This window comes from Orbilia oligospora (genome assembly GCF_000225545.1).
Source record: "Orbilia oligospora ATCC 24927 unplaced genomic scaffold scaffold00173, whole genome shotgun sequence".
NCBI classification, from domain to species: Eukaryota; Fungi; Ascomycota; class Orbiliomycetes; order Orbiliales; family Orbiliaceae; genus Orbilia; species Orbilia oligospora.
The window spans coordinates 1,308,778-1,323,684 of record NW_011645730.1 but is presented as its reverse complement, the minus strand read 5'-3'; the positions used below and the strand labels follow the sequence as shown (position 1 = coordinate 1,323,684).

Sequence of the window (14,907 nt, the reverse complement as noted above, 5' to 3'; positions counted from 1 at the left end):
AAGCTATACTTTGGCTATGGCAGAATACGGATCAACCGAAAGAGAGAAGCGTACGTACCAACTTTCGGCCACCTCAAATGTCCTACCAGCAAACATTCGGTTTACAGAGTACAATAACAGCGCTTAGTCAACTGACCTGACCCAAGGACTCCATCTAAGTAATTCTGAAATTTCGCCCACACTACAATAGCCTGGCAGCCAGTGGTCGAAGCGGTAGAGGATCCAACAAGCAAACTAAAGTCATTATCAAGGATCCTTCTCAGCAATTCGCTTTGCAAGTTACTGTGACCAAGGTATTACACTCTGTTGTAGTGTGCGGATGAGCATATCAAATACTTGAGAACCGAAAGAGTAATAAGTCCTGATAAGTCCTGGATCTTTTTTGGACTAAGTGTCATAGGTACCCCCGAACGAAGATGGGATCGATATGAGTAAGTCTGAATCACCATAGTACCAACCCTGCCCATCTGTGGCGTCGCTAATATGGGAATTTGTTGTATTTTTCGTGTTGTTTAAACCAATATATAGCCCGTGCATATGATAGCGACAGAGCCTCTAACCAGACCCTTTTTGACTTCGACGACGTGTTCCTCCTGTTTTCCACACTAATTAGACCGCCGTCGACCAATAGCGGATTAGATTTTGGCCTGCATATTGGGTATGATCTCTGGGTGGCTGTGTCGCTCATATGCTCATAGGTCACTTGGAGCCTCACTGTAGTGAACCTGTAGGAGCGTGTGGCACGGAAATGGTATTAAGTACTTAAACAGCCAGACACGCACTCATCTCAAGTTCAGGAGTAAAGAAATTGAAGAAATATTTGTGCTCTTTGTTCGAATACACCAAGGCTAATGATAGCCCTGAGCCCCATAGGCTGCGAACAGACATATTGCCGAGGCGCATTCAATTCTCCCAAATATGGATCCTAGGATCCTGATAACACTTAACAATTGACACTGGCGGTTCGTTTAAATGTTCGTTCGGCCTCCAAGAACGCAATTTCCTTTTCGCCGTTAAATATAATTTCGATTTACTATAGCATAATTATTCAACGCAGGGTTGGCCTACATCATGAGCCAATGATATTATACATATACTGGGCTATAGTATACCTCGAAGTGTTTCTTAAGGAGCAAGGCTAGAGGAATTGTGAACTGGCATAAGCCTTGTCGCTAAGACCGGAGCGAGCTGGTTCCCCACCACTGAAGCTACGGGAATTTTAATATTAATGGGTAACCTGGGACATCGAAGCTCCGCTGCTGAGAAATCAGGACAGTGTACGCTAGCAATCTGTAGAGAAGCTTTATAAAGAATTGATTCGCCGAGGTTTTCGAGAACTGGCTATCAACGAGTGCTTCAGGGATATCTACGACATTCAGGGATATAATCATGTGCTCTCTATCGACCCTGCACAGCTAGAATACCGAATAAAACAGCAGCTGCGAAAGGAATCCCTCCAGCGACCTAATATATATATTCCGATGCACAAGGGTGAGCATAGAACCCTCGTAAGTTTGGGGGGATGTACATACTTTCCTCGACGCTGAGCAGTCGTATGAAGCCGACCTGTTTATGGATGAGTTCTCGAGTGCCGCGATTAGTATTGAATTGTCAAAATCGGTGATATCGATGGATATCGCAAACCGTAGACTTTACTGGTTTGGAGCATTGTAACATGTAGGCATTCACCTCACTTCGCAGGAAGCTATAAATTAGAAAATAATTCAGGCAGAAGCCTCACAAAATTCCAAAATACATCTAGCTACTAACCAGGGACTAGTGATGAGGCTGAAAATACCACCAAAATATATGTATCTCGAAGATAACGGCTGTGCAAAATCCTCGTCGGCTCAAACCGACCGTAGAAATACAGCCCTAAAGACGAAATCGGATACCGGCAGCAAAAACCCTAAGCAAACTGAGCAGGGTTCAATCGGAAAAACTAAGACCCAAAATAAGATGAACTCGGCAGTTGCTCACATCAGCCCGATCTTGGGCTCCAGAACTAGTACTTTTTCCCACGCTTACATAAATAGTAAAGGACTGCCACGTTTTACATGAGAAACCCTCCTAAGCCCTGAGCTGAGCTGGACGAACATCGTAAAATGGTCTGATGCTACTACATTAATACATTCGCGCTGGCCGAACGTGATTAATGGATTGCCCCACCTGGGACACTAGTTAAGTTATCGAACTTCAAGTAAACGCCCAATGCACTGATCTTCAACGCCAAAACACAAAAAAGGGGGGAGAAAACATTTCCCAAGATAAAAGTCGGGATCTACATGTAAACAAATTCTTCTCAGTTGCAGTATATATACCATATGTGAGTATTTGTGCTTTTAGAACAAGACAATATTTACCTCTGCACTGAAGAACATTGAATCCGTGAACGCTACAATGAAAAAGCAGTAGCGCAAGGGTCCCAAAGCCAACCGAAACGGGATTATGCTGACAGGTTTCGAATTCCGAAGAGTGTGGGCTGCACTTGCACCGATGAATGAGCATGACCAAGAGCCTTGGAAATTTCTTCGCCAGTTTACTTTATTGGGCGTAGATGTGTGTAAATATACTCGTATCATTTGAGATTGTGTAAACCGGGGTCGAAAGCCAATATTAATAGGGTCAGATTGGGCCTAAAGGTTTAGCCTTTGATAAAGCTAAGACATCTTCTATTTTTTTTCCCATCATGGGATTCCTAACTCCTCCCTTCGTTTCCCTCAACTGTTGACCATAATACTCTCCTTTTAAGATACTACATCCGCCCCCATACATACATCTTCTACGACCGACAAGGACATCGCTTTCGTCAGTAGCTCTATTTAGTTTGTAGTTTATTAATTTCGAATTCGGCCGAAATCTAGCAACTGTATACGCGACGGAATTAGTGTCTTAGAACTACGAAGTTTAAATTGATTTGAAAATGCGGCTCTCGATACTCCTGAGCCTCATGGCTCTTCCAAGCCTCATCACCGCTCAACGACGATGCTATTTCCCAAGTACAGACAATCCCCAAACCCGCCTAGATTTTTTCAGATCTTGATATATATATCAATCGTAGCATACTAATATCATGGACAAAAGATGGCAACCTCGCACCAGATCACAGGGCCTGCAACCCAGAGTCTGAAACCAACAACAACGTCCACAGCTCCTGCTGTAGCATTGACGACAACGTCGCCTGTTTGAGCAGCAATTATTGCCTCAATCAAAATGGATATGTATACAGAGGAGCATGTACAGATCGGGATTGGGAAGATAGTTCCTGCCCAAGAAAGTATTGTACCTGTAAGATAATCCCACCCTATATAGTCCTCCCCATCACTGCCAGGCATACTTACTGACAATCAATATCTATAAAATAGTGTTCTCAGGTTCCGGCATGAACCTCTTATCTTGCGACGATGTATCGCGCTCTTGGTGCTGCGCGGATGGCGGATCGACCCCCTGCTGCAAGAACGAGAATGTAACCCAGTTCTCTTTAAATGCAGGAATGATAACATATATCGCCACAGTCGCCTCGGTCTCCCTCCCCACTACATCTACAACCTCTGAAGTTACAACCACATCAGAAGAGGCTACAACAACAACCAGCTCCGAACCAACCGCGACATCAGGATCACAAACTGCGGCCGCAGCCATCTCGACAGGGGCAGCAGTAGGCATGGGAATAGGCATTACCATACCCACGATCCTAGCCATACTTTTTGCGTCGTTGTGGTTGATCGAGAGATCTAAGCGGAAAAGGCAGCAGGCACACTCCCAGCCAATAGTGCCACCTGCGCCATTTACATCTGATTATCAACCATACAATGGTGGAGAAGGGCTGCAACCGCCAGAATTGCACAATATGTCGTATAGCAGCGAGCTAAGTAATGGATACGACAGACAGCCGTTGCAAAGTGCTGATGCGTTAGAATTGTCTGCACACTCGGTGAAGCCGCCCGGCTATACTGGGGGGTATTAATATTGGGAGATCGAGAGGGGATAGCGGATACTGTTTGAGGGGTGTTCTGTGGAATCGGCATATACGACCGTTCAGTTAATTTCCATCCTTGGTTTCTATTGTAAATATATATAACTATATGAGTTTTTCGGGATGAGCGAGTCTGAACTTGGATTCAGAATGGATATATAATCTCAGGCCAGTCTGGCTAAGTACGTAATTTAACCAAGTCCCTAAACTCTCCTCCAATTAAAAATTCTCGGAAATGTGATATCGAAATCCTCTTGCCACCGCCCGAATTATGGATTTCATAAAGATGCAAACAAAAGGTGCGTTTCACACTGCTCACCAATGCAATGCAGCTGAACCCCTCAAACAAAAACATCGCATACGCCGCTTGAGACAAAAATCGAAGGAAAACTGGCGCGGTTGTCCGTAAGATTAGTTCCAGAATCAGCAACTTTATCAGGCGCAGGCTGCAGACCAGATCGCCGGGCCAGGATGGCAAATAGGACCCGAAGTTGGTGATTGGACGGGTTTGACTGTGATGATTAGGAATCTGATTTCGGTGGTCCCGACAGCGCGACAGAAGCTAAGCTTTAGACCTCGTGCTTGAATTTCAAATTGTCCTCGGGTAAGTAAGCACATAATCAGACTATTTTTATTTTTTTTTCGCATTTCTCATCGTCTCGATGCAATATTGAACGTTACAAGCTTGTGTCTTCGATATTGATCGAAGCTCCAGCTATGGAGCGGGCTTGAGCTCCTAGTTTCGGTTGAAAAGTTAACCGACCACCAATTGCAGTGGTTGGTTGGCTTCTCCTTCCCCAGGATATCATATCAATCCCAGGATGTCCCATGCCATGCCATGCTTGGAACATGAACGAACGACATGCAACTTACAAACTTACAAAGAATACTTAATGCTCAAAGGATTCCGGCCTGCAACCTCCCATCGGCGTCGCCGAAAGCAAGCCAACAGCGGCACTAAAAAAGACGGGATCTCTTCCACTAGCTATGGAATGCAAATGTAAGTGGAGGTTAGCGTCACCCCGGGCTCTTTTGGTACTTCTCCTGCTTCAAAGTTAACCGCGGTAATTTCTCAGGAAAGTTATTGAAGAAGAACCGAAAGAATGCCGACTATCCTGACCACACCGCCGGGATGGGAAAGATATATTTCTTTGGCCTCCTGCCTTGAGATTTTAAATACTTCCCCCAAAGATATCATCGCTTCCTCCTTCGCACGGTTTTTGCTGTTGAGTCTAGATATATAGTTCTGAAGAGTCCGATTAATATATTGATTCGCAATCTCAGCACATGCGCAGCCTCAGGCTCAATTGAGGTCACGTCACACAAAGATATTACCACGCCGTTTGCATCTGATATCCGCCGTGGCTAAACAATAAATATCAAATATCAAATTAATATCACCAACTTCTACCTCCGACTTCGAATATTAGAATATCAAAGTATAGAATATCAGAGTATCAATCAGAATGGCGCCAAACACATTCACTCTAACACCCTCTTCAATCTCCCCTGCCGCTTTCGCAAATAAGCATATTCTCATCACCGGTGGCTCCTCAGGAATCGGTCTCTCAACCGCCGAACTCCTTCTCTCCTTCTCTGCCAAGCTTACAATCCTCGACCTCAACTCTCCTCCCTCAACCTCAGCCCTGCATAATAATAAGTCTGTATTAGTCATCACTGGTGACATCAGGGATTGGAAATACCAACGCGCAGCTTTTGCTCAAGCTGTTAAACACCATGGGGAATTGGAAGGTGTATTTGTAAACGCCGGTATCGGCGAGAATTCCGATGTCTTCTTTACAGACGAATTGGACAAAGATGGAGAATTGAAGGAAATTGACCATAAAGTACTTGACATCGATATCCGAGCTGCAGCCGACACCACCAAGCTGGCAATTCATCACATGAGGAAGAACAATGGTGGTAAAGGCAGCGGTAGCATCGTCCTTACCGCCAGTTTAGCCGGATACCTTGCCTCCAAGGGATTACCACTGTATAGTGCCGCAAAATTCGGTAAGTCATGCACCAAAAATTTATATATAGTGCATATGAACAGCTTTACTAACACGAAATTCAGGTATCGTTGGTCTCATGAGATCCCTCAAAAATGACGTCTCGCGACTCAACATCGCAATTTCCGTCGTCGCTCCAGCAATCACAGTCACCCCACTCCTCACCAAAGACGGTGCTCTCACACTTGATTCTGAAGTTAGCAAGATGACAAACTTTGGTGTTCCGCTTAACAAAGTCGAGACAATCTCCACAGCCACAGCGTGGTTATTATCTCTCGGCCAGAAGAGCAACGGCAAGGGTATCCTATGTCAAGCAGATAAGCTAATCGACATCGAGGAAGGCCTCGCCACAAGCAGGACAGCTTGGTTGGGTGATGAGATGCTGGGATACTTCAGAAACGGCCGGGGCATGAAGGACTTTAGCAAGTTGAAGTCCAAGATCTAATTCCTTGCCCTTCCTCTTCTTAAATCTCTTTTGTATCCACGGACGGACTTGTACTTTTAGCATTATACCGGGCGTTCTGGTCTCCTCTACATGAATCAAAACATTCCCTACCTCTCCATCTTCAAAAATACAAAACTATAATAATACACCCGTGTAGTACTCAAATAATAGAACTGGAGATACCTTAGATCCCCCAAACCAAACACCCAATCGCCCCAACCACAGCAGGTGCCATAACCATCCAGCCCCCCCTCACAGGCTCACAAAGCCTCCCCATTTCGACTGACACCAACTGTGCAATCCCATAACAAACGCCCACCACCAATACCTTCGCACAACATTGCCATGAAACGCCCATCAAATGCGGCCAGATAAGGGAATACTCAGCGGACCCATAACAAGATACAAGAGCTCTAAACGACACCGCACTCCCCGCCAACATGACCAGTTCTGGCGCATTTTGTGAACTAGTCATAAGTATATCCCTTGTCACCACATTCTAGATGTCGATTAGATTATCACCGTCTGCCTCAATGGGGGCGGGGTCGTGTATATGGAAGAGGAAAAGAAAAATACCTTGAATCCCAAAAGTGCCACTCCAACCATACACGCCCACCACTCAAAACTCGTCTGATAACTCCAACAGACTCCCAACCCTCCTACCACAACTGCCATCTTTAATCTTTGCAAATCCTTCTTCTCAACCCCCTTAACCAGCCTCTCTTTCTTCCCCGAAAATACCCACTCCAAAGTGAAAAGGGCCACAAACAGCGGGTATGCTAAATACGCGACCCTTTGCCGAAACAAATCCAATGAAGACTGTGAAAACCAAAACCCTTCTTCGGATGCCATATATAAAAAGACAAAAGCAAATAGCTTCCAGCGATCCGATCGGTCCTGCGCTAGTTGCCTTATTCCTACGGATTTATAATTCTCTGCATCTCTGGCAAGATTAATTTGTTGTCTACAAGAATTATAAGTAATCCCAAAAGCCGCCACTACCACTGCGATAGTATTATACACCGCCATCAAAAAATACGGGACATTCTTTTCACCCAAGATACTTTGGTGTAAGAACGTAGCTGTAGTAAGAGCAACGGTATAAATGAATGGTAGTAAAAACTTCTTCCATTTGGTGGAACTGCTGAGGGATTGTGGTGAGGAGATACCGGCCTCGTCATATTGGCCGCTGTCATAATAATTCTGGATTTCCTTATAAATCTCAACTTCGTGATCATAGGGCAATCCATCTGATCTGTTATAAGCAGGGAGAAGTGGAGACTTTTCTGTCTTTATCTCCGCATATGCCGGAGACCCAATATTTGTCGATTGCATCTTCGAAAGCTGGTGTGGTAACATGTATATTAGAATACTTAAGGACTATGTCGTGGAGAAGTATAATGAATTAATGACCGAGCCACAAGATTTTTTTTATCAAGAGGGAGAGAGATCTTGAAATCAAAGGAGTCAATTAAAGGACAGCTCCTCGGAATTGGTAAGAATAGACATGATGCTATTCCGCGAGCGTTCATTGTCAGATCTCATCGGGCGATCTTGAATATCCCTAAAATGTGCACGTGGACTCGCTATCCTCGACCTTCCACATATAGATCTTTTGACATGCCAAAACTCCACATATTACACTCTGGATTCAGAAATCAATCTCGTGATATTATGAAGATGCTACCTTTATTAAACTACAAATATGTATATTTAAATGTTAACAATATGAACTCCGATACAGTGGCATCGAATGTACCTATAGACTCTACCAATCTAGTACGATTAATGATGATAAGACTAATGAACTTCACGTTCTCCTCCTCCCGACCCCAGGCTGCCGACTCCTAACCTCCTCCCACAGCCTCTCCAAACAAAATTCTACTCCACATCTTACCTCCACCTCTCCACAAACAGGCCAAACACTCTTCTCCCCTTTCATAACCCAATATCCCACCCTTTCATAGTTTGGATTCTCCACCAACATTTCAAAATCCATCCACCCCAAATCAGGAACAACAGTCAGTGTACTGCCCGGCACAACTTCATCGATCAGAAACTTCCTAATCCCAGTCGGTAACAATCCTAACGTATCGATCTGTTGCAATCGGTGTCGAATCTCTAGCCCGAGTACTTTATAAAAACTTGAACTAGTGGAATGCGTGTGTGCCGGTGATATGAATGGGGCGATGTAAGGTCTCGCCTGACTGACGATAAAATGATTGACGTTAAATAGCTCCGCAACTCGTGCGTGTGGTGAACCCCTCGGATCTCCATGCCTTCGACTCGACAACTTCGTTTTTCCAGTGGTAGTAGTGTTGGTAGCTGTCGTCGTAGCTTCAGACCCAGGAGACCCTTGCCGCTGCGGAATCGTACTAGTGTAAGGGACCACAACTCCATTATGATCCTTACAAAGCAACTCCACCGCCTTGTAAAGTCCACCGGTGGCATTAGATGCGCAAGCCGCTGTATAGATCAGCACATTCGGCGTCGTAATGTGATTAAGTAGCCCCGGAATCTCCGCACCACCAATTCCCTTCTGTTCCGCCAGTGTAATATTCAATACCCTCTTTGTTCGCTGGTATGCTTCTTCGAACGTTAGATCCCCGACGTTGGCCCTAACACAACGTTCTATAACCCCGATGTCGAGAAGATACCCCGTTCGCAGTATTCTCAAAAGCTTCCGTTTAACTCCACCTTTTTCTTTCCCTGCAAAAGCAGAAAGATCGATTCCCTCGCCACAGAGGAACCCTGGGAGTTCCGCATCAGTGTGAATACATACTAGGGCAGCGATCAGTGCCCCGACTCCGGTGCCTGTAATGATCCTAGGCAATAGGTTTCTAAGCAATAGAGCTCTTACAACTCCAATATGGTATAATCCAAAGATAGCACCACCTTGCAGGATCAACGAAGTTCTACCGAAGGATGATCGCGTATCATGCAAGATATCTAATTTCTTTTGAGGCGAAAGAATAGGCGAAGGTGGGAGTTCAGCAATATAATAAAGCGAAGCCATCACCGACTGTATGTAGTCCTCAATCAAGAGCTTCGTCCTATACCGAATTACCAAGGGTCAGCCATTTGCAAACCTCAGAACTCGGAAGATAAATCAACATACCCTGCATAAGATTGACTATACAGATTCCCATGACATATATTCCCTAAATTCCTCAACATCCCTAATTATATACCCACATTCGTCAGCCCCTTGCCCCCCGGAAAACGACTTCAAAGAGATATGATACCCACCAGACCGTAAAAGATTCACTAAACCGGCCACATCCCCATCGCTCCTCGCCTTCTCTAAAGCCTCTAACCGCTCCTGTATCATCTTATAATCATATCTCTTACTGACCGGGTTCTTCCGCCTACCCTCTTCCACATTAGCATCACTTCGATTATCTGATAGAACGAAAAAAAATTGAAAAAAAATCTGAACATAACTTACCAAACATCCTTTCCCAAAAGCACATCGAGCCTCTCTGCCGCCTCTTGCCATTCTTCAAAAGTGGTTGCCGTAGCTAATAATCCATGTAATTCCTCAAGTGTTCTATAATGTGGTGATCTCCCTCCAAGGGACCGTATCCTCTATATTCCCTGCCACATCAGCCGCACAGACATAAAAACTACTTAGGTAGTAGCCAGAGAATTCTCGCCTCAAATACGTACCATAAACAATCCAACAAAGAACCGGAGAATAACTCGATAAAGGTTTATAATCGCGATAATGACAATCTATTCCCAGTGTTATGCATCGTTAGCCACTGGAATCACTCCCCAACACTCGGCTTAAAAACCCCACAGCACGGGAAAAATGAAAGGGGAAAGAAAAGACCCACCGACGTCATCGCGCCTGCATCATGCTAGAAAAGCTCGACTCGCTATATAGAAAACCACGTGAAAAAAAGATCGAAGCAGAATTGAAGATGAGGAAAAAGACGAGATCATCGGTTTATATACTTATGCATGCCCGCGATCCCGATTCCCCCGAAGATAAGCAAGCAGTCGGAGAGGAACAAAGTGAGGTGCACATTCCACTCTCGCGCGTCATCATTTTCGGCGAATTAATTGGGGGAGTGTTAGTTGGGCAACACAAGAAATTAGAACATGTGAAAGAGGGAAAGAGCCGCTTTGCCTCTTCTGACTTCTAATTGACCAATCACTAGCGACATGCCCAATCCAAGCCAATTAATGTACGAACGTTGGTGAGAGAAAGGTCCAAGAGAATATAGAAGGATAGCTTAGTAACTAATATCTCGTTTCATTCCCAACGTATTATTTACAGAGGTAGGTAGAAGAGGACTTTGAACCAGGAAACGAACATGAGATCTCATAACGGAAAAAAAAAAAACGGAATAATGAAACTAAGGATGAGGGAAGGGGGAAAAAAATAAAAAAATACAAAGCTGGAAAGGTATACAGCACAAAACAATATAAATGCATGGTCTGGAGGCAATAAATGCAATAGAAGGGGACACAGTTGTTTCATATCAACTTTTCTTTCTTGTCAAAAACAAAACATAATGAGGGCCGTTCTTTTCGTCGTCTCAGTCGTTCTATTCAAGGGCGGGTAGAAGACAATGCACTGCTTTTCCTCCGTCTCAGAACAGCTCCAAGAGTTCATAGTAAACTTTAGTAGTAGTAGTAGTAGTAATGTCATATAATACGATGATTTTATATCGTCAAATGCATTCGATTGTATGCTTTGAGCGATAGCGCTGATATAGGGAACTGGGGGTATCAAACGAAGAGAACGCGTCTAATAGACCTTCTTCTTCTCGTCGACACTGAATTGACCAGGTCCCATGTTGACAAGAAGGACAAGACCACCACTACATTAAATCATCAGCACATATTTCTTATTGTATTCCTCAGCTTGCGGTAAAACTTACACAATCGATAAGATTTGGAAGAAATCGTACTTGGCAAAGTCGCGGTGAGGATGGTGTGGTTGCAGCTGTTCCAAGGTTAGCGCCTATTCATACAGCCAATTCCGGCGAAAGGAGGGAAAGGATAGACTCACAGTCCAGAAGTTATTGATGATAACGTTGAAGATACTCAAGATAACCACCAAGATGATGGCGCTCCACTTAGCCTTAAATCCAACAACAACCATCACACAAGCCACGAATCCCAAAACGCTGACCAGAGCCCTAGTAAGGCTCCATTCGCCGCTGAAGACGAACCCAATGAACAAGAAGATGAGCAAAACACGACCAGCAAGCTGGAAGTACATTTTCCTGTCCTTCTCTTCAAGCTGTGGAATTCCAGCGAAAGCGAATCGTTTGCGATTCCAGCTGTCAGAAACTACCATGAGAAGCCCACCCATGACGGAAAGATTGCGAAGGAAGAAGTTAAGATCGAAGATGAGACCGTATCCGAGAGCCTGGGTAACCACGACACCGATGAGACCACCGACGGCGTATTCAGAGTGCTTGCGAGCGATAACCATGACGGAACAGGTAGCCATTGTGACGACGTTGGCAAGAAGGAAGAAGTGAGTGAGACCCCAAGGAACTAACAGTCGCCAAAGTTCATTAGTAAACTAATTCCAGTGACAGTTTATCGCGAGGCAATGAAGAAGAAGAAAAGGCAAAGAGAGAGACAGGTAAACGTACTGTGTCGGTAATCGCTAAGGTACTTGAGCTGTTCGCTCCACTGAGTAATTATCCGAATTGCATCTTCCAAGAAGGTAGCAACGATCAAAAATCGTCCAATTGCCGGTAGGTAACTACGAAATCCCAAAACATACGGCTGTCAGCTTTCTTGTCACACCTTGACAGGATCTGCCCTTTAAAGCAAGCTCCCGAGCCCATCTTCTCCGAATAAAGGAACAACATACGGCTTAACAGGATCGAAATAGGTATCCAGCAGATCTTCAATCTTGCTAGTCTGCTCTCGGATGGCATCGAGAGGCGATGGATCGTTTGTGGCGTTTGGGTTCTGTGGTGCTCCACCAAACTGTCTTGGAGGTCCACCAAGATGGTAACCGGCAGTGCCGCGGATTTGGGCCATTGTCGTCGGGTAGTTGAACTCTTCGAGAGTCTTTTTCACGGGGAAGGAAGATTGTTTCCGGCAGTTGAGATTATTCGATGGTAGTGTTCAGGATAGAACGATGAGATCGATTGGTGGGGCCCGGCGGGTAAGTATAAGCGGGGAGATCGATGAAGAACACCGTCGTCGTCGTCGCCGGCGAAGATGAAAAGTCACAGAAAAGAAACGAGGACAAGAAGAATAGAAGAAGCCGAGGAAGATGAGCTTAAGGAAGAGAGAGCGAGAGACAGAGAGAGGAGAGTAAGAAGAGGAGGAGGGAAATTGTCGAGGTTTCTTTCTGCTTGAAGAGGAAGCTGGCCAGGTCGTTAGCTTTTGGTGTTGAAGGGCGAGATGTTGACACATACGCCAGAACCACACAACAGAACACAGATATTTGTTAAAGAACAGAATGCAATATGTATTGCATTGCGGCCGACTAGCCACAATCACTTTTTTTTTTTTTTTAATTTTTTTTTTAATACGACAATCCCGGCTTTGACTTACCGATGAGAATGTTTTCTATTATTATCCGATCTCTGAGTTCGAATGTAGGGAGATATTATATTGTAAACAGGGAATGGAGCGGTGAGGGTATGGTTGTCGTGAAAAGTATAAAAAGTCAAAGAACTCAAAATTAATCGGTGGCTATGGGAAAGGGACCCATCTATTATATACATCCAGATACCTACCCGGCCTACTTACTTCCTGGCTTCCTGACTTCCTGACTTCCTGACTTACCTAGGCCTCTTATTTAACATAAGAAGAGCCTTTACATATCTGAAATTAGGTAGACAGGCAGTTGCATTGCATTTCATTTCATTCCCCATCCCTGGGAAGCTCATCCTCCTCCCGTGGTCTAAAAGCCCAAAGCTCTCAAGCTCTCAAAAGAGCTTCATGCAGGGGACCATAACCCCAATAACTTGAGCTTGCTTGACTAAACTGACCACATACATCCATTACATACATACAATCCCAATCGCTAGCGGTCTCTCTTCGCATGAAACCCGTTTCAGGAGACTACCCCAATCCTCTATTGCGGAGCACTTGCGTAAACAGAAGCTAGTCGCCTCGGAAGGACAGGAAAGCGTATGCGCATTATCGATTCCAGTATATTCCTATCGGATGCTGTCTTCTCGAAAACTACCAGAAATAGCTATATTTAGGTAAACTCGCTCTAACCCATTTCTGGTAAAACCAGGGGTTAGGAATTCTCGTTTTGGCCAGAGACTATACCGGATCTCGACACGAACATTTAAACACGCCAATGTTTCTTGCAATTAATTACGGATGTAAGCTGACACTCCATGGCCAGTGATATCCGACTTCGAATCTCACTTGTACAAGACCGAGGGTGGCCTGCGTAGGAAAGAATTTGCAATCGATTATATGACGTTGTGCATGTACAGTTCCTGTCCCCTGACTCCCTCAACATTTCTCACAGTAGGCCCGGGTTTGAACGAGTTTTGGATTCTCCAATCGATCCCAGACTAGGAATCCGAATTCTAGAATAAAGTTATAATATCAACATGCATGTAAGTACTTTAGGCATGCCGGTAAGTATCTTTGGAATGGTACTACACAGGAAGAGTCTTTATCAATATTTCTCTCTAGCTACTAGCCAGCTGGCCGTAACGGGTTAAAAACTACACTAAAAAGATATTCGCTCAAATTGACCAATTGCCAGTCGTACGCTAAATATGCCACGGACAGAAATTCTTTCTGCACGTCGATATCTATAGCAGGATAGAAGTAAGTGCTTAAGTATTCAGATCTCCAAGATCGATTAAGGTTCGTATATTGAGAAGGCTAGTTTATTCGTAGGTACTTAAGTACCTGGCAGCTTAGATGACTCAAGTTACGCATCTAGATCTAGAACTAGTTTTCATTATAATACTTCTGCCATCCGTCTGGTCAAGCTCTCTATCATAAAATCGATAGAATAAAAGCAGAGCAGGTGGAGACTAAAGATATATCTATAAGGCCTCCCAAGCATTGAGATAGCAAAAATTTTAAAATAGGCAATATGAAAATACACTAGGAATTATGTACCGTGTAGCTTTCAAAGGTTCAATTGACCCTCCCGCGCACGGGTAGAGGACTAATAATGCTACTATAGCGGTAAACAAATTTAAAATTTTTCAGGGTAGTGGAAGTTTCGTACAAAGAAGCAAAAATGAACCAACGGTAATAAAACGTCGATTGATCAGTCTTATAATCAATCTTCGGGAATTTCGGAGAAAGAGATAGGAGAGGAAGGAAGGAAGTATGTTACATAGAATGAGGTTAGTGCTAAAGCGAAACAATTGAGGATTTGTTTTCAGCGATTATTGCGGTTGGTTGAATGGTGCAGCGGATACGGCATGAAAATAAAGTCCATAAAGTGGGACGTGGAATGTAGGCGTATTTAGTCAGTTGGAGGGGACGGGGTTAATGTGATAGCT

At 44.4% G+C, this 14,907-nt stretch overlaps 4 protein-coding genes across 4 annotated transcripts; 1 reads left to right on the top strand and 3 right to left on the bottom strand.

Annotated features, from left to right (window-relative positions):
- Positions 1–3,354: 3,354 nt before the first annotated feature.
- On the bottom strand, positions 3,355–3,702 carry AOL_s00173g382 (uncharacterized protein; the record flags this gene model as incomplete). The annotated part of the gene is made up of 1 exon (XM_011128124.1): positions 3,355–3,702. One exon carries the CDS (start codon positions 3,700–3,702, stop codon positions 3,355–3,357), a length of 348 nt encoding a protein of 115 aa, XP_011126426.1.
- Positions 3,703–5,442: 1,740 nt separating this feature from the next.
- Positions 5,443–6,433, top strand: AOL_s00173g381 (uncharacterized protein; the record flags this gene model as incomplete). Its single annotated transcript, XM_011128123.1, has 2 exons — positions 5,443–5,989; positions 6,054–6,433. 2 exons carry the CDS (start codon positions 5,443–5,445, stop codon positions 6,431–6,433), a joined length of 927 nt encoding a protein of 308 aa, XP_011126425.1.
- Positions 6,434–6,846: 413 nt separating this feature from the next.
- AOL_s00173g380 (uncharacterized protein) lies at positions 6,847–7,792 on the bottom strand (the record flags this gene model as incomplete). Its single annotated transcript, XM_011128122.1, has 2 exons — positions 6,847–6,900; positions 7,010–7,792. The coding sequence occupies 2 exons, from the start codon at positions 7,790–7,792 to the stop codon at positions 6,847–6,849; spliced, it is 837 nt and encodes a 278-aa protein (XP_011126424.1).
- A 451-nt stretch (positions 7,793–8,243) lies between these two features.
- On the bottom strand, positions 8,244–12,448 carry AOL_s00173g379 (uncharacterized protein; the record flags this gene model as incomplete). The annotated part of the gene is made up of 10 exons (XM_011128121.1): positions 8,244–9,486; positions 9,552–9,566; positions 9,625–9,801; positions 9,882–10,021; positions 10,103–10,168; positions 11,202–11,265; positions 11,326–11,390; positions 11,457–11,950; positions 12,052–12,164; positions 12,276–12,448. 10 exons carry the CDS (start codon positions 12,446–12,448, stop codon positions 8,244–8,246), a joined length of 2,550 nt encoding a protein of 849 aa, XP_011126423.1.
- Positions 12,449–14,907: the final 2,459 nt, after the last annotated feature.